This window comes from Cupressus sempervirens, chromosome 5 (genome assembly GCF_028749045.1).
Source record: "Cupressus sempervirens isolate cs-2001-9-10 chromosome 5, ASM2874904v1, whole genome shotgun sequence".
NCBI lineage: Eukaryota > Viridiplantae > Streptophyta > Pinopsida > Cupressales > Cupressaceae > Cupressus > Cupressus sempervirens.
Window position 1 is genome coordinate 1,045,051,117 of NC_143122.1, and position 27,319 is coordinate 1,045,078,435.

Here is a 27,319-nt window from a genome sequence, read left to right on the forward strand (position 1 = left end):
GAAAATAGTTAAGAAACAATTGAATCCCGAGCTTTGACCAGGAACAATTGTGAAAATCCATAACTATTAGCTTTGTCTGTAGCTTGGGTGTTCAGCTTAATTTGCAAAATAGTTAGATTGTTGTTACTTTTAGGAGTCTTTGTGCCCTAATTGTAAAGATTTTACCACATAGAAGTACAACAGGACTTAGAGCCAAACTGGTACGTTTTGGCTAGCCTTTGAGTTAAAATTTATCGGTATCACTATTTCCAGCTTGTGATAGAAGTGTAATTAGAGATTCACCTTGCCCATTATTCACCTTACGAATAAGTGGATCCTTTCTTGAAAGTTAAGAAGAAAGGATAATAGTAACACCCTCTTTATAAATCTTTCAATTTCTTGCTTACCTTGAGTTGATCCAAGGAACAATGAGAAGGGGGAGCCTTCCCTTTAAGGTAGGAGAGACTCTGTCTCACATGCTGTGGCTGGTCATCCTATTTTACGACTGAATTTTTACCCAAAACTGTCGGTTGCAAAATATCCACCCAACAGAGATAAATATAGAATGTTTAATATCATCGACACACTATGAAGATGAGTACTTATCGACTAGAGTAGAAATGAAAAGCTTCAGATGTGTGGTTCCAATAGCATCAGTACAAGAGGATCGAAGGCAGCAATATATGCTATGAAAGGATGTTATTAACGCAGTGATAGAGATGAAATGATCCTGATAACATATGACATTGGCAGCAACATAGGACATGTGTCAGTACCAAATTTCCATAGCAGGGAATTGTCTAGAAGTGTGATGACCATCACACATGATAGGCAAATGCAACAAAGTATCTTCTTGGCACAGCACTGCCAAAGAACAAAGAGAACAAGTAAGTACCAGAAGTGATATCAATTGGACGCACACAGAGGAGGAAAAATATGCGCGACCAATTCAGTCAATCTTTTTGTGGAATTGCATTTGTGGGAACTGATGGTACCAAGTCTCCAAAACCAATACCAGGTCTTCAATGAAGCGTCTCCACTATTCACCCTACTTCTGCGATGAGATCATCAAATTTTCAAATGATGGATTATGAGCTTTTAGTCTCAATCAAGCCAGACGTTTCATTTTCCTCTAGGAAATTGGGATTGAAACAAATGATTATGGATTGCCGACAGCTTCAGTTCAAATGTAATCGCTTAAACACTGGATAAAGGCTCCCGTCAATCTAAGTAGTATCATGAATTAATATTATGGTTGCGGCTGTCTGTGAAGGACTTCAAGTCAGGAACGGAAGAAAGCATGGGTCAATTGGTCATGGAAATAAATCCCCTTATTTGGGATTTCGGAAAGAGGAATATATTTATATATTTTTTATTGTTCTAACCTTGTATTTTTTGTGGCAGGTGTACACATGTTTGGATGAAGGAGCCATCATGAATTGGAAAAATATTGTGGTGCATCATCTCCATCTTATGGAGGAACTTAAAGAAAGGAACAAACTGTCCAGGCATAGCACGGGGAGTTTATTTTATTAATTGAATCCAGGATTGGGACAAGCTTATTTAATAATGATGGAATTCCTCTTGGTGTTTATATAATTCATGTTCATAGCCGATTAGGATTTTATACTCTAAAGAGATATATTCTAAGGTAACTACCTGATTAGTTAATCATTATGAAGAGGTGCAAGGTTTGATAAAGCAACTGATACCTTTTGGTCCTTTATAAATATATGATGGAAAGTCAGAAAAGACACTTCAGATATACAAAAACTCTTTGCATTTTTGAAGCATATAAGCTATTTAAACTCCTTCCTTGGAAAAGATTTAAGTTTGAACCAAGCTCTTGAATAGTGAATTATTGGGCATAAATTTCGATATTGTTTGAGATCAAATTGTGTTGAGTGGAGCATTAGCATCTGAGTGTCTTCGATATGATTTTTTCTACAATATAATCAATAAGATTTTTATTTGCTTTAGAATAAAATTACTATATAGTTTGTCCTTTGTGATCATTTTTATTTTCTATTAATAATTTGTTATTGGGATAAGTGGATCAAATTGTTCGTTACTATTTAAACCCGATAAATACAAATATTGTGGAATATTGTAATTGTTTCCGTATTTGTATCTATTTTGTCTCTATAAGGGTTAAAACATCATAGACTGTTTCAAATACGCAAGAATATGAAGTGATTTGACGCATCCTAATAATTGAATCGTTTATAGATTTAATAAACATAAAATCATAGAGTTGTATGTGAAAACGTATAGTTTTGACTCTATCACCCTTTTAAATTTCAGCACTGATCATTAACTCACTCATAATTCTCAATCTATATGCTGGCAATAATCTAGTCTCTTTCCTTTAAGGGTTTGATATCTATTTGTTTTAATAATTCACTTTTGATCTTATTTCAGCATTCACAGGTTTATTAAAGTAATCGTATTTTCAAAGATTAATACTCACTATTAGCAATCCAGAAGTTTCCTTAACCTCTTGCCATTTTTGGAAACTATCTTTGCATTAAAATCTTTTTGCTATAAAATGTCTTGGATCCAAGTTTGTCATCCAGGATCAGGTACACCGGCCTTGGTTTTGCAGAACCACAAGCGCAGATGATCGAGATCGAATTGATTGATCCAGTCAAGTTGGCCACAACCGATTAGATATTCCAGCATCGAGTAAGCAAGGCTCATAGGATTCTAATCTACGATTTTGGGAACCAACACCAGATTCATGGGAAACTTTTGCACAAGGAATAAGTGCCAGAGATAAACTTCTTGACTTCAATAGACTTAAGGAAGATTGTCTTCAAGAAGAATCCAGAAAATTAAAGAAAGGAGGGAAACTGAAAACAGAAGATGAAGAACTGCATGTTCTTAATACAAATTCCTATATGGGCAAGAAAAAGCATTTCAAGAAGAAAAAGGGAAATCAAAAGAATGGCAAACCCAAGAAAGATCTATCCAAAATAAAATGTTTCAGATGTGAAAAGTTTGGACACTACAGATCTAATTGTCCTTAGAATTCTAAACAACAAGCAAACTGTACAAATGTTACTAGGGAAGAAGATAACTATGATCTCAAGAATCGTGTATTGTATTCGTCACTATCAAATGAAATCTCAAGTAATGCATGGCTAATTGATAGTGGATCTTCTAGACATATAATAGGATACAAACAAGCAATAGACTCTATATCAGAAAAGGTTAATGGCAAAGTCACCATTGGTGATAATTCAGCACATTCCGTCGAAGGAATTGGAAATTGCACCTTGAAACTAAAATCAAGAAATTCTCTTCTTCTCAAAGGAGTACTCTACGTACCAGGAATAAAAAGAAATCTAATCTAGGTTACAGCACTTGAAGATGATGGACATAATGTTGCTTTCATGGACGGTGAAGTAATAACCTGGGCAAAGAACTCCTCCATTAAGAAAGCGAAGTTGATTGGTCAGAGAAAAGGGTATTTGTATCAATTAAATTCAGAATCTAGTCAACCCATTCAAGCTTTAATTCATGAAGCCACAGACATAAATGAAATATGGCACAGAAGGTTAGAACATCTAAATTTCAAAACCTTATCAACTATGGAGAAGATGGTTACCAGTTTACCTAAACTAAATAAAGACCACTCAAGCATATGCAAAGGGTGCGCTCTAGGTAAAAACACCAAAAGTCCATTTCAATATAGCACTAGAAAAACCAACAATGTTTTGGAATTAATTCATTCAGATTTATGTGGACCTATGTTTGTTCCTTCTCTTGGAGGATTCTGGTACTACATTTTGTTCATAGATGACTTCTCTAGGAAAACATGGATTTACTTCTTAAAATGCAAAGAATTAGAAGAAATCCTAAAGAGATTTAAATAATTCAAAACATTAATTGAAAACTTATCAAGACATAAAATTAAAACTCGTAGAATTGAGAATGGAGGGGAATACACCTCAGATTTGTTTAAAAAGTTTTGTAAAGAAACAAGAATTAAGAGGGAATACATTGTTCCTTATAGTCCAGAACAAAACAGGGTAGCAAAAAGAAAGAATACTAGAGCTATGATATTTGATCAAAATCTAGAATATTATCTTTAGGCGGAAGCCTCTTGTACTATTGTCTATATTCAAAACAGAAGCCCTCACTCCTACCTTAGAGATAAAACTCTTGAAGAAGTCTTTACTAAAGTTAAACCCAATATAAGTCATCTTAGGATTTTTGGGTGTCCTTTATATATCCATGTTCCAAAAGAAAAGAGAACTAAGTTAGAACCCTCCGGGAGGAAAGGTATTTTTGTAGAGTATAGTGAAACATCTAAAGCATATGGAATTTTCATATCTGAATAGAAAAGTATTCAACTTAGTAGGGATGTAATTTTTGAAGAAGCTCTAGCATTCAAAAGAGCCCTAAGTCCTGAAGAACCTTCTCCTTTACCTAGTTCTGAAAGAAATACTGAGTTTGAGTCTTTAGAGGGAGAACATAGATGAAATTGAAGATGAAATTCAAAATCTAAATCTTAGAGAAACTCAAAATTTAAAAAAAAACCACTTTGGGCTATTAAAAACAGTCGAGGAAGCACGAGATTTTGTTGCACCTTCTAGAACAGTCAAAGAAAGCAAAAGACCCAAAATATTTTCTAGTTATATAGCAAACATGAATGATTTGTCCAAAACAGAACCAACCAATCATTCAGATGCTATTAAACATACAGCTTGGAAAGAAGCTATGACAGAAGAATACCAATCTATTATGAAAAATGATGTTTGGGAAATTGTTCCAAAACCTAAAGGAAAATTTGTTGTTTCTTCCAAGTGGATATTTAAAATAAAGCATGCTACTGACGGTAGCATTGAGAAATTTAAAGCTAGATTTGTAGCCAAAGGATTCTCTCAGAAAGAAGGGATTGATTATGAAGAAACTTTTGCTCTTGTTGCTAGATATGCCTCTATAAGAGTAGTCCTAGCAATTGCAGCATTGAAGGGATGGAAAGTACATCAGATGGATGTAAAAACAGCATTCCCAAATGGAAAGATTACAAAAAAAGTATATTTAGAGCAACCTGAACGATTTGAAAGTCATGATCCTAACGTTTTTGTTTGAAAGCTCAAGAAAGCTCTCTATGGGCTTAAACAGGCTCCAAGGGCTTGGTATAAAAGAATTGATAAGTATCTCACCAGCTTAGGATTCTCCAAAAATGAAGCCGATCCAAATTTATATTATAAAAGAGATAAAGATGATATGGTAATTCTGATATTGTATGTTGATGATTTACTACTATCAGGTGATGATCATCTCATAGATCAATGCAAGAAAGATCTAATTAAAGAATTCGAGATGAAAGACTTGGGACTCCTTCATTACTTCCTAGGAGTGGAAGTATGACAAAATTCAAACAACATTATACTTAATCAAGTGAAATACACATCAGATATTTTGAAGAGATTTGGAATGTAGAATTGCAAGTCTATGTCTTCTCTAATGGAGACTAATCTACATAAACTTAAAGAAGCAACAACAGAATTACCTTCCATAGATTCTACTCTTTACAAACAGATGATTGGATCCCTTATGTACTTGGTAAATACAAGACCTGATATTTTCTATGTTTTTAATGCCTTAAGTCAATTTATGTGTGAGCCAAAGGAGATTCACCTAGTTGCAGTCAAACACATTATGAGATACTTACAAGGCACTCTTAATCTTGGGCTCAAATATGAGAAAGTTGACTTAGATTTACATAGATTCACTGACTCAGATTGGGGTGGAAGTGTTGAAGACAGGAAAAGTACTTCAAGATGTTGTTTCAGTTTAGGATCAGCAATGATATCTTGGATATGCAGAAAGCAGTCTTTAGTAGCTCAAAGCTCCACAGAAGCCGAATACATTGCAGCAGCGATGGCCGCTCGAGAAGCAATTTAGCTAAGGAAGTTACTTGTCGGATTATTTGGGCAAGCCATGAATCCTACAATTATTCATTGTGATAATCAGAGTTCCATCAAGCTTTAGGTGAATCCAGTTTTTTATAGCAGGTCCAAGCATATCAAAATTCCTTACCATTATTTAAGAGATATGGTAGATAGGAATACTGTAAAATTAGAATACATTTGCACTACAGATCAGGCAACAAACATACTCACCAAACCTCTATCTAGAGTGAAGATAGATCACTTCAAGAGAAGACTTGGTATGGTTGAATTGTAATCCATTTGTATTCTCTAAATTATTAATAAAATAATTTTATTTGTCAGGCTATTGACTGTTATGGGCTCCACCATCTGTATTCATTATTTAAGAGGTGATGATCTCTGAGATAATGAATACTTGTATAAAAAGACATTATGAGAGATGACGATCCCTCAGATAATGTATTGAACAGTATAGAACTACTGTTAGATCTAGGTGAGTTCAAGATCATTTGTGAAATAAGCATTTCTATGCCTATTTATCACAACTTGGATAAAGGAAGAATTTACTCTTAAGTCTTTATCCTGTTTTCTAGTATATCTTAACTCAAGATCAAGTTGTGATGTATGATTACCTGTTCCTATGAGTCGCAACCTAGATAAATGAAGAATTTAATCATTCTTTGTATTTTATCTTGTGTATTGCATTATATGCAATACTGACATCACTAGTATGAGTGATGAGTCATATCACAAGATGGTTATATGACTCAGTATCATGTGTTTCATGATGTTGTTTTCTCAAGAAGATTCAGATAGATATAGAGTATCCATCTATGCTTATTCCTCATAATTGATGATGCTAGATATGTTATCTCTCAGTATGATTATCAAGTTAAGAGGGAGTGTTAAGTTTATAACTATGATACCATACTGGTCTGAGAGTGCAGACCGCACCTAGTCTTCTTCCTTTCTAGTATCATTTAAGGCATTAAATATTTATCTTGCACCTCTTGTGATGGGCGGCAATTTCTAAGATATATTAATATTAAGACCAACTTAACACATTATGTTAGTTCTTGTTTATGGTTAAGCATCTTCATTAGTTGCCGCTTTCTAGGAGAGGAGTTTGAGCCGACCTAGAGAGGGTCATGTCCCTTTGAGGGACATACCCTTTGGTTATGATATTAAAGGAGGGTGTTATTGTAGTTTGAGGACACACAATAAACACAAGTCTGCTCCCTCAAGCAACAATACTAGTTTGAATTTATTGCAAAGATAAATAAACATTCAGATCAGAATTAAAGTTGACAACTCCTCCATCCTTCAGAATAATAAGAAGATCATATTTAGCAACAAAAGATATTATACAAGTCTGAATTATTTAGTCCCAAGGAAGGTATTAAAATTGATTTAGAGAGGGTGTAGGCAATTCAAAGCTTACCTTTACCATCAAACAAGTCAACAGTTCATTCTTTCTTAGGGAAGGTGAATTATTGAGAAAGTTTGTACCAGACTTCACTGAAAAGACTCGTCACATTGTTGAAATGATGAAAGGGAAAGATTCTTTCTATTGGAATCATCAAGGGAGGACAACATTCGCAGAAATCAAAGACAATAGCACACACACCCATGCTAGTATGTCCCAATTACGTGAAAAGCTTCTGAACATACTCTTTTTGCTATCTTGATGCAGAAAAATGAAGGCATCGAATCACCTATTTCGTTCATGAGTTTCCCTCTAAAGGCTCATGAGTTGAAATACAACCAGATGGAGAAGCATGCTTATGTTGTTGTCAAAGTGAAGCATTTCAGGTTCTACATTCTGAACTCTTATATCATTTCTCTAGTTCCGGATACTACTGTCAAGACTATCTTGACACAACAAGAGTTTGGTACAAAGAGAGGAAACTAGATTGCCAAGATCTAGAAATATGATATGGAGATATGACCAACCAAGCTAGTTCACGGAAAAGGACTTTGTCAACTTATGGCTGAAAATGTTGTTTCGCAGGTAGAAGATGAGAATTCCTCTTCTCTTCCTATTGTTTTATTCATCAGCACTACAGATGACTGGTACTCTGATATGGCCTATTATCTAAGTTATGGAGAATGCCCCTCGCATTTGACATAGAACGAACGAAGGACTCTCAAGTTGAAAGCTTCTAGCTTCATCCTATGGGAAAATGGTCTTTACAAGCGTGCGATGGATGGAACTTTTCTCCGATGTGTACACAAAAGTCAATAGGTGCAGATTCTAGATTCTTTCCATAATCAAGCATGTGGTAAACATTTCTCGGTACCTATCACTGCACATAAAATTCTGAGAGCACTATACTATTGGCCCACACTTTTTCAAGATGTTGATTAGTGGGTAAGAAAATGCGAATTGTGTCAACAATTTGTGGGTAAACAGAAGTTTGTTGCTCTGCCATTGAAGCTAGTAGTGATTGAAGAACCATTTCAGCAATGGGGAATCGAATTCAATGGTACCATCAATCCACCTTCAAGCAAGGGTCATACTCACATCCTAGTAGCAATGGACTACTTTATTAAGTGGGTTGAGGCAATTCCTATGAAGGGCTCTACGTTAGACATAATGTGACTTCTTCAAACAGAACATCATTTCATGATTTGTTGTTCTAAACAAAGTTGTCGTAGATAATGTAGTTGCTTTCTCTTCCAAGGAAGTAACTAAGTTTTGTTTCCACCACGGCATAACTTTGGCACATGCATCAGACTGTTACTCACAAGGTAATGGTCAAGCAGAATCAAGCAAAAAAAATATAGTGACTATCATGAAGAAGTTGATAGAATCAAACCAGAGAACCTGGCACAAGGCGTTGTTCGATGCTTTGTGGGTTGATAGGATTACTCCAAAGCGAGCAATTGCAACGTCACCTTTTCAGTTGCTATATGGGATCAATGTTGAGATTCCAATAACTTTAGAGCTTCCCACTCTTAAGTTGATACGAGCCATTGAAGATGAAACTTATTCAGATTTATTGATAAGAGAATTATGTTTCTTCAACAATTGGAGGAGCAAGGAAAAGAAGTGGTTGATAAACTTGCTTCTCACCAGCAACAAGTCAAATTTTTTTGACAAAAAGGCCAAATATAGAGAATATCAAACTGGCAATCTTGTCCTAGTCCGGGACGAGGTGAGAACCAAAATGAATGCATGGAAAGTTTGATTATCTTTGGAAGGGACTGTTGATGCGAGTTTTGTGTCACTACATAACATATTAGTAATTGGATGCTTGATACAGAATATCAAATACACAATTCCTCTCTTGAAAAGTTATCTCTCATGGGACATGAGTATAACTCCAATGTTCCTTACACCGTTGGATACTCGCTCAGTTTTATCAATGTGATTTGTTGGTAATCACGTAGGCGGCCTTACGTTTTCTTGTTTGAGAAAAATTTGGATCTTGGTGAGAAAATGGAGATGGTGGTTCGGTGTGAATGCTAGATGATGTTGATGGCGCGATGATGGCAATGTAGGGTGAATGGCGATGGAAGGTGAGATTGCCGATGTTTTGGTTTACTTCTCTAACTAACCTCTTCTAAGCATGAAATTTGGCTACTCAACTACTCCTACTCCTAAGAATGGAAGGTTAGCAGATGGACGGGGATCGAATCTAATGAAGGCTAACCAGCGGCCCTACCTCCATAGATGCAACGCTTCAAAGGTAAGTAAACTAGATCACCACACAAAGCCTCCCAACCAGCCGCTAGGATGCTAGTGGCCTAGTGTTGACCCCTATCAAACATCTACCAAAGCTACCATGCAACTATCCATTTTATTTTACTCTTACTCTAACAACTTGAAATGAAATTGCTTCAACTTGAAAAGAAAATTTAACTATGTGGAAGTAGAAAACATGCAATAACACCCAATGTTCTTAGTCAACATGCAATGAAAAAGAGAGCACTTTGGTATTATTTTCGCAACAATTTCTCCAACACCCCCTCTTTACAAATGAGAGCCAATGGCCTTATATAGAGGTCCAAAATACAATGGACGGTAGAGATCAAAACAAGATCGACGATCTAGATTGGATCCAAAAACCCTAATTAGGGTTGCCACCCCATCGGCCAATGAGAAGATGCCACCTCATCAATGGACCAATGAAAAAAGTGCAAAAGTGGCAACCAATGAGAAGGCACCAAAATGGTGGCCAATCAGAAACAAACACTTGTCCTATTCTAGAAGAAAGAGAAAGTTGCCACTTGGGCTTACATAAGATGATCTTCTAATATAATTCTTCCTTTTTCTTTTGTTCTTTTAGCTAAGGCAATGAACTTAGCTAGCCTTTCGTTAACTTCTTCCATAGGAGGACAAGGTGTGTGCTTCGCTCGGAGTTCTGCTGACTTTGCCACGCTGTTTGCTGCTTGTAGTATCCTTTCGTGATCCTTCTCATATTCCTTTGCAAACCCAATAAAAGCATTGAGTGAGGAAAGGGTGTTCAGATGTTTCCTTTTGACGGCAGCCTTTCCTAACTCATCCAATCTCGATCCAAATCCTGTCTCACTGACATCCTCCTCTCTAATACCCTCAAAATCAAGCGCCACCCCAACGTCGCTCATCATGGTCGAAATGGAAGTGTCGACGCTTGGGCCGTGTTGTGCAATCTTATCATGAATTTCTTCAAGTGTTCTGAATCTGGTAGTCAATGCGACATACCAAGATTCAACTATGCTCAATCCTCTCTCATCAACCAACCGGGCTCTTTCCAAATATGCCTCCGGTAGCCTAATGAACGCCTGCAGCCTAGGAATAACCAAATCCTTGATGGGAAGAAAATTCTTACATTCCTCTTCAAATAATCTGAATTTGTTTCTAACAGTCACCAGTGACTGGAATGTTGAGATGAAGGAGGGCAAGAAATTTCGCCCATCTTGGATTGTATCATAGATCCAACCACTTACTTCATGTAACTGAGCTGATACCTCTTCTGAATTGCTCCCGCTGTCTTGAGGAAGGGCTGCCTGATGCAGCTGTTGGATTGGCTGGCAATCTCTCCAATATTTGTTTTCGGCCTCCAACTTTACTATCTTTTCGTTTTCCTTCCTCAATCTTTCTCTGATTGATGCTATGCCTTCCTGAACCTCCTCACATTCCATATCATCTGTATTTCTTCCCAAATTATGTTCTACTATTTCGTACTCCTGGGCTGCAATCTCATCCGTTGCCTTATTGACTGTTGGTATAGCAATCTGAACCCTTCGGTGACCATCACTGTCGCTTCTGATTACCCTTGCCACCGTATTTGCCATCTGTTTTTGGTTCTCGCTATCATCCTTTTCTATTAGTCCTTGGATATCATCAACTGCGTGAGCCATTACCACCTCGCCTCTCGGCATAAGCATTTGCCTTAACCATAGTGGTGCAGTGCATCTCTCCAAATCCGGATTCGGTTCGACCAACAAAGCATCACCAACGGCCTTAGACGCCTGACTTATCTCTTCAATATCAATCGGCCCATCTTCTTCTCTACTAGTTTCTGCCATATTTCCTTGCTGGTTCTCCGAGAGAGGGGAGTACTCCGTACTTTCACTGTAGCCACTTGATTCCGAATCAGAGCTCACATCCACTGCGGCCCCTTTATCACTCGAATTGACCTCTTGGCTTCTAGCCTTAGTTATACTCTCCCTTGACGGCGCTGCCCGCTGTCTCTTGGCTGGAGGTTCCGAACGTTCTTGGCTTTTCTCTACCTCCAAAGCCCTCTTCTTGCTATTTCTAACTGTCTCCGATTGCCGGCCACTTCCTTCACCCTTCTGTCCAATTGATTCTACTAGACCTTCCTTCGGTTTCATCATCTCATAAGTAAGGAGAACCTTTTGTCTTTGTAGCTTTCTCAACTTGGCATTATACCACGACTCGGTATGCAAATCTACTGTCCTTGTGACTGCCTCCAAGGAAGGATCCTGATGATCGTCCCAATCCACTGGATTCAACTCTGTTCCAACTACTGTCTCATAGTCTTCTCTCAACACACTACGATCATCCTCCAATTGATCGGGAATATCAAGGCCTCTCCATCTGATATCTCTCATCATGTTCACCGACAATCTCGAGAAAGCTAGCTTTCTCACATGAAAATCATCCTTTGCATTGGCCCAAAAGTCCTCTATAGTGGGAACATGCTTAAATTCGCTTCCATGAGATGCCTTGATAAGACCAATAGGGTCGAATCCTTGCCTTGCTCTGTACCATCCTAGATGATACCACTCCAATTCCTTTTCCGCAGCCTCAAAGGTGGCCCGATTTGGGCAACTATCATTGCCAATTATAATTGAGAAGGAAACGCATGTTTTCCCCTCATTCCTCATTACTCTATCATAGTGCTCAAGCTGCCTAGCCAATTCCATCAAAACTACCTTGTCGGGCGGGTATCTTGGAAGCCTCTTGGGACAAACTGTACTTCCTGCCACTCTAATGTATGTGAATTGCGGGAATTGGATGAACCAACTCCCAAACTTCTTAATCCTTGCTTCTGCTTCCGATGAAAGTCTCTTAGCAGGCGCCCCTTGTAATACCCTTACTGTCTTCATGGCGAATGCATCGCAAAACATCTTGTAATCCTTGTTATTGTGCAAATGAAGCTGTGGATAGCATTCATGCACCAAATATTGCCCCGGCCCATTACCAATCTCTCCTAAGGCCCTAAGTCCCGGACTCTCATACAATCTAGCAATTAAGTAAAACAGATAGGATCCCATGTAGAATTGCCTTTGGTTTTGAACTGTTCTAAGTTGCAACTCTAAATTTTCACTTATGATCCTAGCCCAATCAAATTTTCCTTTTCCCTTTTCAATTTCATCAATGAAGAAGTACATCCAGTTTTCGAATTGCATAGCTTGAGCTAGGCCCATGATCCGGCTGAGAAGAACAATGAGATCGCCATATTCCGGCTTGAAATCTGCCACTGTAAGCCTTGTTGATTTGTTAACTCCTTTCCTTCCTTCATGTATCCAATTCCGCTTTAGATGTGAGAAGTAGGCCTCTTGGTTACCTTGAAATGATTTGGCCGCCTGATCCACCATTACAACTGTCATGCCCTTGCTCTGGGGAATATTAAATGTCTCTTCAATTGCTTGTTCGCCAATGTTGGCCAACACTCTCTTCCCTTCGCCAAAAATGATGGATTTACTGTCTAGATCAAATCTGGATGCACACTCCATAATCAATTCCGGACAAGGCAAAGTAGGAGGAAAAGCTGCTGCATGTACAATTCCGCTCTTGTATATCCTCTTTGCCAAGGGGGATTGTCCTTCCTTTAGTCTGTCCCTCATCCGTATCATGTCCACTGTAGCGATATTAGTATCGGTTATTTTCTTCATTTTCGAGAAGAAGGAAGTTTTGGGCGTCATATCCTCTTTGTCTTTCTTAGCGTTTGCCCGCTTGGGATTCTTACTTGCACTATCATCCTCCATGCTCGTCGCCCTATTACGGGATGGTAGAGTGGTGGACCAAAAGGCAAGAAGAACCAAGTAGTGCAATTCTTAGAAAAGAGCGAAAGAATGGATGTCAGCTGAAGCACTCCTTGCAACTCTAGATGATGACTTTCACCTTAACTAATAATCTTACAGCAACTTTTCGGAACCCGAGATATGACATCAAAGAATTACAAATCCCTTTGCAAATTAGAAAACAAAGCCTCTAAGCTTATCCAACACTTGCCTTCTATGCAAAAATCAAACTTTCCTATGTATCTCTTCTCCCAACAAAATTGCCCAAATCTGATATAAAAATTGCAGCCCCTCTAGAAAATCAGAATTTTGTCTTCCACAAATTTCGGCCCCCACAAAATTCGGCTAAGCATGAAAAAAAATCTGCCCTTCCACAAAATTCGGCTAAGCAAAGAAGGAGCAAAATCTGTAAAATCTGCCACCTAGGGCACAAATCGCAGCCCACAAAGTGGAGCAAAAATCCCCAAAAACGCAAAAAATCTGGCCCTTAGACAAATCGCCCAACAATGGCAATGGAGAAATTGCCCAAAAATCACCAAAAAACTGCCTTCCACCAATTTCGCCCAAGTCTGGAAATCTGCCCTTGCTTCAAATTCGCGCAAGCATGAGGAGCAAATGAATTGATGAAAATGAAATGGGAGGGGACTCCCTTTATAGCAGCTTTCACCTTCCTCCCAGGCTAGCCGACTTGGTCCTATAGAGGAAAAAAAAACCAAAATTAAAGCTAAGTTAGTGGCCCACTTTAAATACTTTGCCAAAATTTTAATTTTCTAAAATGAAAACTGCACTTTTAATTTACTAATTAACCACAAATTGCAAAATGAAATTGAATGGTGCCTTGGGGATGCTAAAAATTTCTATTTAATGAGGGTTTGCTAATTAATTCATCCTTGAAGTTGAATTTTGGCTAACCAAAAGCCATTTCTTAATATTAATTTACCAATTTCATTAAATACCAAAAGCTTTCAAGGCAAATTTAATCTATTAAAGCCAATTTTTGCAATTTTCCTCTAAATCGATTTTGCTAAATAATTAAAATTTTATGACAAAAAATAAAATTGCCTCTAGAGTAAAAATCGATTTTGCAATTTAACTTCATCTTACAAAATTAAATTCTATTTCACCAAAAAAAAAAATAAGATTTTCCAAGAACCTAAGTCTAACGAAAAATTTCCTTATCTGAAAATCATTCAAATTTACAATTAAATCCAAATTTTCAAAAGAAATCGTCTAAGTACAAAATTCACAATCTTATCCTGCCAAGTTGAAATCAATTTTGAACTTATTCGGCTTAAGGATAGAACTGATAGCTCTGGAAAATCAAGTTGAAACCGGGTGAAAAATACATCTAACCTTCTCCACTGGCCCTAAAGGCTATTAAAAAGGGGGTCCCCAAGATTTTGGGGCGATGTGTGAAAACCTCACAACAGGGACCTTTCACGATTCATCAAATTGCAAGAGAAAACAGTTTCTGGCTTGCATAGTGTAATGGAACACCAATGCCACTATCTTACAATGGACAACATCTGAAATATCACTTCCAATGATTATCAGATAAGTACTTCTTGTACATGTTTTATGTTTTTCAAGTCATAGGGTCTTTGTTTTTAGATTTTGTTTTGGTTAGTCGCCTAACTCTAAAGCCCAATGGAGTGGATGAAGGCACTGAGGGAACTAGATTCTATGTCACTCTTTGTTTTCAAGAACAAACGAGTAACATTCCCTAGACAGAGCCAGCTATTGTCCTGCATTTTGTCACCACAAAATGTAGGTAACAGTACGAAATGTTTTCAACTTACTTTCGCATTTCTCCTAGATAGTTCATTATTTAATTAGCTAACATTGATCAATCAATCGACCCCAATTTGTACAATGAATCTTTTTACTGAAGGCTTTCATCAAGTCCTTTTTCATTTTTCGTTTTATGAAAGCCTATGCTTGATTTTTGAAGCCTTCATCATGCTTTTTTGCATTTTGTAATGCTCTAATCCCCATAGTAAAGACATGAATCCTTTGTATACCCAATTTCGTCTCAATTCGAGGGCATCAAACAATAGGCATTGTACTGCTTGGAGGGAGAGTGTCTGAGTCGTACGGTAGTAGCTACTAGGCTGCAAGGTCAAGGCTAAGGAGTCATACAGTCGAGACTAGGAAGTTGTACGGTTAATATTGAGGGTCGTATGGTTGAGACTGGGAGGACCGTATGGGGTGATTGGAAGGTCATACAGTGGTGTCTAGGAGGTCGTACGATGTGGAGAAGGTGGCGTATGGTGTTGAAAATGAGGCGAACAGTGAGGAGTAAGAAGTCGTACAGTGATAGAGGTGGTGCAGTGCAGTTTTTTCTTCTGATCTACTACTTCTAAGTCCTCCAAAATGGAATTGAAAACTTCAAGGAAATAGTAATAAAAAAACACCAGAGTATATTGAGATAATAACCAATAAAGACAGATATATATTCTAGACTAAAATGGTCTTCTGGATTTGCCAGATCTGAAGCAAAGAAGTACAATGGACGGAATAGAGTGAGGGTTGCTTCCCACCGAAACCGTAAGAGCCAAGTAGGGAAGATCTTTCACTTCTGAAATGGTGAACAATACTAAATTCCAATAAGAATTCGCAATACAAAGAAATAATCCAAATCGCATACCAACTACTACTTACATGTGCTTAAATACCTTTCAGAGGAACTTTTTGAGGGTTTACAAAGATAGCCGATGGCCACACCTATGGAAACAATTAAATAAAAATGGGTCTGAGATATACTAAATCAATTGGCCCATACACAAAGGTTTGATTAATTATTTATTTTATGACAAGAACATTACACATTTTCGAGTGTGTTTAGTTGCTTTTAATCTTTTGGTGTCGTCGAGTCCCTTGCTTTCAGTTTCCCTTCGATTTGGTATATATGAGGGCTTAATCGGACTTGGCAGTCAAAAGACATGGTCATTTAGGTGCCCAAAAGGTGGACTTTCCAGATGCAATTGCATATTTAAAATATCATGTTATATTTTAATGTTGGCATTCACTTTTTGAAAAATATAACAAAAATTTACATTATGTTTTTAAGTTATCACTTAAGTGACTATAGAGCACTTTTTGTTATACTTTCATGTTGAGTTGCTTTTAAATTTTTCGCTTAAGTGACTTTATTAACTATATAGTTTAATTATTTTTGAGAGTTACTTTATATTTTATTTTAAAAATCTAAGTTCAATATTACTTTTTGAATAATATGTACACGTGTAAATATTATTTTTGACCCAATTAATTACTATTGACTCAAAAATCAATTAAACATGAACTTAATTGGTCTTTTAAGTTATGCAAACTCAATTTACATGTTTTCATGCAAATGCATTCCTAGAGTTTAATTTTGGCTTAGAAATGCATGTAATGGACTTCCTAGAGTCCACTTTACATTAAAAATCCCCTTTACATGCAATTGCCTCTTGAGAGTGCATTTTTGCACTAGAAAGGCAATTTATGGACTTAGGTGAAAGATCCCAAAAGGATCCTTTCACTGAACTTCTGTAAATTTTAATTAAAATAATAGATTTTCTTGTGCTTTCCTTGTGGTCTTAGAGAATTAGATAGAATTTGCAAAAAGATTGTTTCTTCTTTTTTGTATTTTCAAGATATAAGTAAAACAATAATTAACAACAGCAGCAAATAATATAATATTCAATCAACCAGAATAGCTACAAATTGTACCAGGCAAGATATGTAATTAGTATGCTAGCAAAGGTGTTTACAAACAAGGAATGAAGACACCACTACAAGAATGGACCGGCCACACACCAAAAGGGTAGAGATGGCTGACATAAGCCAACCAACAAATCACGTGTCAGCTGAAAGGTAGTCATACGGCTACTATAGTCACTCCAAGGCAGCAAGAAGATCCCAACGTGCCAAACAAGACCCTCAACATGCAACGCACAAGCACCCCAAATGCTGAATTTAACAATCTTTGTCAACTATTGAAACATTACTGTAGAATGTTGCTGAAACCATCTATTGGGGTTTGCATCCCAATAGCTAGGCTCTAGGGTTTGTGTCCCAGTCCTCTAGGATCTCTCTGCAGAGCAAAATTGCAAATACCAAGAATGAAGATGTAAAAGATAATGAAAGAATGCTAAAGAGAGAATATGTCTTTCCCTTTATTATAAAATGGCATCTTCTCAATTAAAAGGCCTTTATGTATAGGAAAAACACCCCTTTCCTCAAATAACTCAACTCTAGGTTCCCAAAGGTCTTCAGATGATGCAATAAGTTATAATAATTCAAGACCTTTCCAACGAGCTATAACACAGGCACGCTTGACTAGATGAAGCCAAAATCCCCATATTACTCCAATTAGCTATATAAATAGCTTTATTTTAACTTATTTAAACGCAAACTTAGTTTCCTTTTATTCAACTGGAAAGCCAAACCAACCAAATAATTAGTGAATGGGTCATGTCACCTACCTGTGAGTAATGTTAGGCAATGTGGGCTAACTGGCAGTCCCATTCCTAAAAACTATGGATGCTACTAGAAACTAGGGAATATACCCTATCACCCTGAAACTAAAATCATATACTAGTCCCGAGGAGCCTCAAATCTCATCACTGCCACAACCTCCTAAGTTTTAGGAAAATCCCTAAAATTAAGGAACTGCCCTAACTAGCTCTCAAACTGACTGTAGAACCAACTTTGGTCACTGAGTATATAGTATGAGTCTTTATCCACCACTGCTAGCCTACGAGACTCCAATAATAGGCCAACTCTCATGACTCTGCTAGTCAGGCTAGAGAGGGGACATGACATTAGGCAAATAAAAACTAAGTTTTTAAAACATTTAATGGCCATCCAAGGGTGCAATTTGCATAGACATGGCTTTTTACGTGCTATGTGTTACATGTAATGGCTTATGGTGTAATAACCTAGCTAGCTTCCAATTGGAATGATGATGCACAATTTGGAACTTTGTATTTGTATTTTTAATTCTCAAAGTTTTGGAACATATATTTTATAATAATAGATTGCTTCAATGAAATACTGAACACAACTGATTTAAATAACCAAAACACTTTATTTCTTTTGAGTGCATATGCAAAGGAAATCAACATACAAATAACTAGAACTTGATATCTAATGGAGCAATACTCCAGTTGGACAGATCAGTGTGCATAGAATTCCTTCATTGTAAGTCACAATGTTGTTGCCTTAAGCTTTTAGACTGAACCACTGTTGGAAGACTGATCTGAATTGTATTCGAGAAGCCTCCACAACACCCATCCTTCTACTAGGCAACGCAGCCCACCCAGTATCAGATACAAGACATGGAGATTGGCTACTGGTCCCAAACTTAAACCGCAGGGCATATAAACATCAACGCAAGTCTTCAAGGATACACTTTCCAGCCCCTATGCTGATCAGTTCTTAATCAAACTTGAATTACAACTAATAAATATGCAAGCCAGCCTCCTTAATCCCAATGACTAGAAATGAAATTGGAGATCCAATGATAAAGCTGTCTATCCCCTTGATGGACGAATTTGGCTCAAAATTCACTCAACACAATTAAAATGCACAAAATGTTGCCTCCAGATGCAATTCGGCAATCCCTTACTATGAAATCCTTGCTCCCTCAGTACGCAATCCTTCAAAATGAAGGGCCAATTCTATTCCTTTTGAATCCAGACAACACTTCAAACCAATCTCCAAAACACAGCAAATACAGTAGGAGATATTTGAAATTTGTTATACCTCAGCAACAGATTATAATACTATCCAAAGCAATTCTCGACAAATCTTCACAGAAACCCTCAGCTAGATAATCAATGAGAAATATAATATTCTAGATTATTCTCCTTAGCCCTAGAATTTACAGTAGGAGATGTTGGCCAATTGTATACTTCAGTACAATTGCCAAGAACTTCTCAGAATTTCAGACTCAACCCTTATACTTCAGCAAGGGCCACAATAACATAATTTTAAAAAGCCACAAAAGCAACAAAAGCAAATAAATAACGAAGCATTCTTTTCCCAATGAAATGAGTTCCTATTTATAATCCTTTGTTGACAAAAGTTTTGTTAGAAATAATAACATCGAAATGAACTAAAATAAAAGAATTAACAATTAATCCAAGAGAGTTTGTGAAAATAGTTACCATAAACTCAGATCCAAAGAGAGAGTGAAAGAATGAACAACCACCAATGAATCAAGGGGAGACAAAGATTTGAAAGGGGAAAGCAAAGAAAACCCCTTGTGAATAATATGAATGAGGCAAATGCCTAAAGAATGAAAGAAGGAGAGAGAAGAGAGAAAATGGAGCCAAGGCTCATTACAAGAACTACATAGTGATTGTATGTTAAGAATGAGAGAGAAGCATCTCTTATAAAGAGATGAGAGGAGGAGTCATTTGTAACTCCCATGTGAATGATTGTCACATTCATAAGTGTGTGCATAACAAGTGTCATAATCCTCTTAAGGAGGAATAACTATTTTCCTTAATAAAGGAATTACAAAATAGACTTGTCCTCACATGTGGACTAGAGGACAAACAACATAAGGGATACCTTGGTTTATCCCATTTAATAAATACAACCAAGGAAAGATTACCAATTCTAACAAGTTTCTTAAAAAACTTCACTTCAGAAATTGTGGAAGTTTCCCAAAAGAATACAACACTTGAAACTTCCCAACACACTTTTTAAAAATATCTCTTAATGTCATTATTATAATAATATAAATATTATTATAATAATGCAATTTAGTAATTAATGAATAAATAATAGATCAAGCAATTATTAACCTTATTTATTGCAGGTGACGACCAACTGCCAAAGCCACCCACTACACTGCCAAAAATAGAAATTGTCAAAAATAGACTTACTAAAAATAGTAAGTCTACAATTGGGACCCCCAAAACAACCTATCAACTCACGAGGGTCACCATGATGAGCTAACTCCATCAATTGCACAGACTTGTCAAAACGGGGACATTACATATGGAGAGTGCAATTTTGCAATCTAATGCATGTAAATGCATCCCAAGTCCATGATTTTTCCTTCCAAGGCCAAAAACGCACAAAGCACAATACATATTGCATATTTTTTAACATGCAATAGGACTGGGAAAGTGCGATTTACATCTCCAACTCCATTTACATGCATGTTTAAACATGTGTTTGTCCATGGAGAGTGTGATTTGCTTTCCCAATTTGTATGCATTTTGATGCATATTACTACATCTTTTCACATTTCACCTTTTCATGTCAATGCATATTACGTCCATTTTCCTCTATATGCAATTACATCAATTTTCCTATATATGCAATTACATCAATTTTCCTACACATGTAATTACATCCTCCGAACCCAATTACATGTTTACCTCAAGTAATTACAACATGTAATTACATCTAGAGAAATCGATTTTGGTAAAAGGTCACCCTTTTAGATATCATAGTCGTCATTTGCACGCATCCCTATGTGCCTAGCTTGCATTCTTGACCATTTGCATCCTTACCCACATACAATCCATCCTCCTAAGTCCCACTTTGGCCCTTTGCATGAGCCTTCTATATCATTTCCATTCATCTCATGTGTTCCATGAGTATCTAATCAATACTCCGAACACCTTGTTCTTTATAGATCCACCTTTTCCAATCAAAGACTAACATCTTCATGGAGTCAATCCCTTCAAATGATGTATTCATTCTTTGGAATTTCCATGTTGTGGCACAAGACATGCCCGCATCTACAGAATCCAAAGGAAAAATGAAGTACCAATATGAAAAGGAGTTAGCTCATGCAACTGCATCTCTTTTCTCATCTCAGCTGGATCAAGTATTTGACACAAAGATTGGACATGTAGACATAGCTGATTTCTTACAAAGGGTCGAAGCTCCTAACAAAGAGATGAGACAGGTCAAGAGAAGCAACATTCATCTAGTGTCTACTTTTCCTATGGCTTCCCTAAGACCAGAATTCGTCTTAGGATGTGCTCAACATTTCAGTCCTAAGACCAAAACAGTTAAGAATGCAGATGGTAAGGTTATCATCAGCCTAGACCCGGAGGTTATTGAACAAATATTCAGAGTTGCTCAAAGTGCAGAGTCGTGGACTTGTCAAAAGAATATTGGTAACACCCTTTCAAAATCTCTCAACTTCTTGCTTACCTTGAGTTGATCCAAGGAATGGTGAGAAGGGGGAGCCTTCCTTTAAAAGTAGGAGAGACTCTGTCTCATATGCTGTGGTTGGTCTACCTATTTAACAATTGAATTTTAACAAACTGTCGATTGCAAAATATCCACCCAACAAAAAGTCATTTAATTAATAAAGTGACTTTATTATAATGTCAACTTTAAATTATAGTATAATGTTGCATTTTGAAGGGAATAAAATAAAGTATTTCTCTCAAAATATCGAAAAGGCTTTTATAGGAGGAAAAAAGGAATTGTGAAGAATTATTCTAGAGATTGTTATTTTGATTTTTAGTATTTTTTGTGAGCTTGAAGGCCCTCTAAAACCTTGGGATTGAAACCCTAGATAGTTTGGTGATATGGATGATAACCTAAATCAACCCTCTTGGTGGATTCGCTGCAGGATTTACAGGTATATTACATTGTTCAGTTTTGTGGTTGGCTATCCCATTCATTGTTGTAATTTGGATATGATATCTCATACGGGCTTGATGATATTGTAGAGGAATCATGTGGGTATGTTGCATGTAATGTTATGCATGTTCTAGCATTGTAGCGGGAGTATATTTGATGTAACAGCCATGCATATTTTACATCAGAATCATTTTCAATAGATTTGTCTTTGTAATTGCTCATATCCTTGGAAATCTATATCATTTCCTTTGTGTGTTATTTTGCAATGAAATGAAGAAAATCATGTCAAAAATTAAAACTCCAAATCAGATATGAGACTCCAAAATATTTAGCAAATCACCATATAAACAGATTGAGACTGCGGTCATGAACAAATATTTGGATTTGTTTCTTAACTTGAATTTTGAATAGAGGATATGGATAGTTCAATTTGCACAAGATTAACTCCAAAAGTTTCCCCCTTGTGCATTTACCTTCTTTTAGTAGAAGATACTCTTACTCTCTTTATCAGTATCAGAGCACATAAAAAAAGCAAATATGATAATCAAAGTTAAATTAGTGGTCAGGGAGATGTTTGACTAAGGTCTTATGATTAATCATCTATACTTTGTATTTTTATTTCAGGTTTATTACAGAGCTACGTCCCGTGAACTGCGAAGATTGGATAGTGTGTCTCGCTCACCAATTTATACATCCTTTACAGAAGCACTTGATGGTGCCTCAACAATCAGAGCATTTGCAAGACAGGTAATGTTTACCTTTTCGTATAATTCATACTGCCATTATATCAAATAATGCCTGCCTTAAGAAATTCTCTCACAAGGATAGACAGGATTATGAAAGATAATGTTAAATTGCTACACATCTCAATCATAAAGTTTTAAGCTTAAAAATATATAAATTTCCAACAAATTAGCTACTTCCTTTGTAAAAGCTGTTTATGAATGAAAATTTACTTGTTTGCAGAAATGCACAAATTTCTAAAGGATGAAGACTCTGACTGGACTAACTTAAAATTAGCATATTAGAAATGTTCCCCAAAACTTTAATTGGAACATGAATTATAAAATACATTGGTGAAATCATATTGTATACTGTCAATCCTTGGATTCAGAAACAATTATATATCACAAAAAGTTAAGATCATGGGTTACTGGGTCATACTGTTGTTACAAACATACAAGTGCAGAGACCAACTTACCTCAGATTTATCACTAATTTTTTCTTTATGAAATTTCAACAAAAGTATTATAGTGTTCATTCATCTGTACATCAAGTACTTCTATTCATCTGGAATAGACATCTGTCAATATGGAACATACATGTATTGACACCCAATTGGCATCTATTCATATGGGATAGGTACATTGTTTTGGCTAGACATAGAATCACCGAGATCAAATGGATCTTGAATCACAAATTAAGGGCTACAGTTACGTATGGAAGTGCATTGAAGTTACAGTCAGGAGTACATCCATCAGGGATTTCTCTCGAGTATACAATGAATTTATTTTATTTTATATTTTTTCAGTAGTTCGTCTTTAGAATAACTAAGTCTATCATTTTAGTATTGGATATAAGCGGATGAATAATTTTAAAGCTCCAACATAAGTTGGTATATTCGATTCTTGGAAACTCCTCAACCTTGTTCTTAAAAACCTGTGTACTGATGTTGCCAAACAGATTGGTCACTGCAGATGTTCAATATAGTTTGTCCAATGGGTAATGACAAAAAGTTCCAACCACTGATTAAGTTGTTATTAAACTAACCACTTTCCTCTGTGTTTGAAATGGACAACTCTCTCATATAATAGGAATTTTGGATTTTTGTGTACTTTTTACTGAAAAAAGGGAATTGGAAGGAATGCATAAAATATTTGAAGAAATTGATTTATTGAAACCTTGACAATGTGTCCAGAAATAATATTTTTTGGATTTAACAGACTTACTTGAAACTAGGAAAAATTCATCATAAAACTCAAGATTTATGCTCCTAAAGAGTTTTATGATGGATTTTATAACAATATACACACTTGAAAATAGTTTGCATCAACGCATTTAGATCAAGATATCAGGAAATGGTTGCAATTCTATGTCTTTCTTTATGAATAAGACTAATTGTTTTTACAAAAAAGGCTTAAGACATCAAAGATCTTAATCAATTTAAATGACAGATTAATAATGACACAGAAAACACCATTACCGCATGATCAAAATGTTTTTAATTCTTTGCAAAATTGTTCAAGTCTAAAGACTCTAAACCCTTATATAAAAATTCTGAGAGCGAAATGCCCCTTACAACACCAGAATCCTTGTATATAGGCTTGCATTCTATAACTACCTTATAACCACTTCTTGAAGTATTCTCATGAAAATAAAAATAAATTTTGGGTAGTCTTTGCTCAAGTTTTTTTAAAATTAACGTTTGTTTTCTATTTTTTAACTACATTAAATGAGATAAGTCGGTCTTACAAAAAGACAACTTGGAACTTCAAACTTGCACAACTTTGACTTCTGATTTTTGAGAAGGCTGAATGGTTGGTTTTATTGAAGCATTCCCCTTTCATTATCTGCATCATCTTTGGCACCTTCTAGAGACATTCATACAATGTGTTGAATTTACCATGGGTACAACAAAGTTCACTGTTATTATTAGTTCATGTCCTGAATTGCTTTCTATGTCCAAATATTGATATGCCAAGCTACAACATGACACTTTTATTTTTGTGTGCAGCAAATTTTTGCCTCTACAAATCGTAAGCACGTCATGTTGAATCAGCAAGCTTCTTACTCAGAACTTGCAGCAAGTGTTTGGCTCTCTATACGTCTCCAGGTCTGATATAATTACATTTTTAGTGACCAGTGCACTTATCTTCTAAATTTGATCATGTTTATCAGATGGCTTAATAAAATAGGTTGAATGTAACAGAAATCATGTGCTTGAGTAACTTACATTGAAGAGTCAAACCACATTTATTGAATATAGTTTTGTAACGAAAGAGCTCCTAAAGAATTTATGCTTTCATACAAGTGAATGAATAACTGAACTGATTTATATTGGAAACTTATAATTGATCATGTATGTAACTTCAGTTGTTGGCAGCATTTGTTATCTATTTCATCAGCATCATGGCTGTTATTGGTCACTACAAAACATCACCTTTTAATTCTGGCACAGCAGGCCTGGTATGTTTTATGTCTTATCAAGTATTCTGTTACTGTTGACTGTGATTATTTTTCTAAAATTCATGATCTTATCATTCATGACGATACTTCCTACTTGCCAAGTGGTTTATGCATTATGTATTCCTGGTTAATCATTGTGGATTAGACTGAAACTGTAGGTAGGATTGGCTCTATCATATGCGATTCCAATTATTTCACTGTTGAATGGTCTCCTTACAAGTTTTACAGAAACTGAAAAGGAAATGATTTCAGTTGAGAGGATACAGCAGGTAAAGAGTTGAAAACTTTATGTTTTCCACCTTTTCAAAAGTATACAACTTACTTTCACTTTTTCGTATGTCATTTAAGATCTTTCCTTATCTCAGTACATGGAAGTTTGTCCTGAAGAAATGGAGGGGAACTTATTTGTTGACCCAAGTTGGCCAAATGAAGGACATATTGAATTCAACAAGGTTACCTTGAGATATATGCCATTTTTACCACCAGCTCTGCAAGCAGTATCATTCAGTATACACGCAGGCGAGCAGGTTTCTCAATTTTTTACATTTTATATTTCATTGTACCATTGAAATCGATAACCATGTTTTGAGGGGAAGGAAACTCTAGGGAATGTAGATATGCTTGTCATATTTCGGTGGATAATTTTGATTCTTTTCATTTTTGACAGGTTGGAATAGCTGGAAGAACAGGTGCCGGAAAGTCTAGTATCCTCAATGCTCTATTTCGCCTCACTCCAGTCTCTGATGGAAAAATATTCATTGATAATGTGGACATTGCAAAGGTTTCTCTCAAAGAACTCCGCTCCGGGCTGACTATTGTCCCCCAAACTCCATTTCTATTTGAAGGAACATTAAGGTGGGTTCGTACTCAATTAATGCAACTGATTTTCAACGACATTATTTTTGTATTTTTGGTGAAATCTTAATTTCAATTTCTTTTTAATATATTTTTCTATAAGGGTATTACAGCTATGAAAGTATTTAAATTGTAGTAGAAATCACAATGAAGCCGTTTTTTTAGGCTTTGTATGTTTGTGGCTTGGACATGTGTCTACTTGCATAAAATAAACATGTTAGCTTGCCTTCTTTGTAGAGAAAATCTGGATCCCTTCAGTAACAATTCTGATTTAACAATATGGGATATCCTTCAAAAGTGCCATATGAAAGAGGCAGTTGTATCAAATGGTGGGATCTATAGCCATGTAACAGAAGAAGGGAAGTGCTTCTCCACTGGGCAGCGTCAATTACTTTGTCTAGTACGTGCATTGCTGAAGTCTTCCAAGGTACACATATATGGTCACTATTTCCAAATGTTTTGTTGATATGAAAGAAGTTGTGGTTAAGCATGTACTCAATATAACTACAGAAAAGTTGGATAACCAAAACTTTAGAGAGACCAGAACCAAGATGCAGGATTATATGTATTGTGTTCCAGTTTCTATCTCAGTGCATCTATTTTAACTCAGAAAATGTAAAATAATATAAACCTGCACAAAAATAGGAAATCAAATTATATATAAAACTAAAAGATTTGGATTGTCATCCCAAAATGTATAGAGAAGTAAATGACCTAAAATTTAATTAAACAGCTAATTTCTAGCATTTGCTCACCAGTCGGCACCAAACACCTTAATTCAATGACTTTCCCTCGTATTCTTGGCCATTTTCTACTTGGAATACTAACTATAGAAGCATGGTTTGTGGGCCCTTCTTCCCCCCTATGATATTCTAGTAGTCAACACACTACAATGCATCTTGATGTTGAGTATGGCATGATTATGTTTCTTGTCTCTCCTAGCCTAAATTCATAAGAAACAGTAGAAATTCAAGATGTTTTAGATGTAGAGAGAAGCTCAGCTACATAGATACCAAGCCCAAGTCTACAAAAGAAAAGCTTAGTGCAATTTTCACCCAATTTACAAGTCAAGAAAACAAGGCTTAGTGCAGTTGTGGATCTCAATCTCATGAGAGTCCCATCCGTCCTCTTCCTAGCATCTCGGATTATCAATCGTTGTCGACATTTAGAGATGAGGTCAAATGGTCTAGGGGGGTCAAGGATTCTAGTGGGGTTTCTTGTTTGGTCATAGACTATCTTTTCAACTCAACTTTTGTGGCTCGCTTTGACAGTTTTCCCTGATTCATGTGGATCCGCATTGGCCGGATGAC

The 27,319-nt window shown here is 36.3% G+C and overlaps 1 protein-coding gene across 8 annotated transcripts in view; it reads left to right on the forward strand.

Moving 5' to 3' along the window:
- ABCC13 (multidrug resistance-associated protein 11) overlaps positions 1-27,319 on the forward strand; it is a 412,318-nt gene that overhangs the window by 375,080 nt on the left and 9,919 nt on the right. For 2 of the 8 annotated variants that reach the window (XM_089833423.1, XM_089833424.1), the window contains exons 28-34: positions 22,593-22,715; positions 24,703-24,801; positions 25,062-25,154; positions 25,313-25,423; positions 25,520-25,681; positions 25,822-26,009; positions 26,247-26,436. In XM_089833423.1, the coding sequence (XP_089689549.1) occupies positions 22,593-22,715; positions 24,703-24,801; positions 25,062-25,154; positions 25,313-25,423; positions 25,520-25,681; positions 25,822-26,009; positions 26,247-26,436 (966 nt within the window). Of the gene's footprint in view, positions 1-22,592; positions 22,716-24,702; positions 24,802-25,061; positions 25,155-25,299; positions 25,424-25,502; positions 25,682-25,821; positions 26,010-26,246; positions 26,437-27,319 lie in introns of those variants that run through there. The other 6 variants (XR_016365178.1, XR_016365179.1, XR_016365177.1 and 3 more) reach the window with 6 other exon arrangements.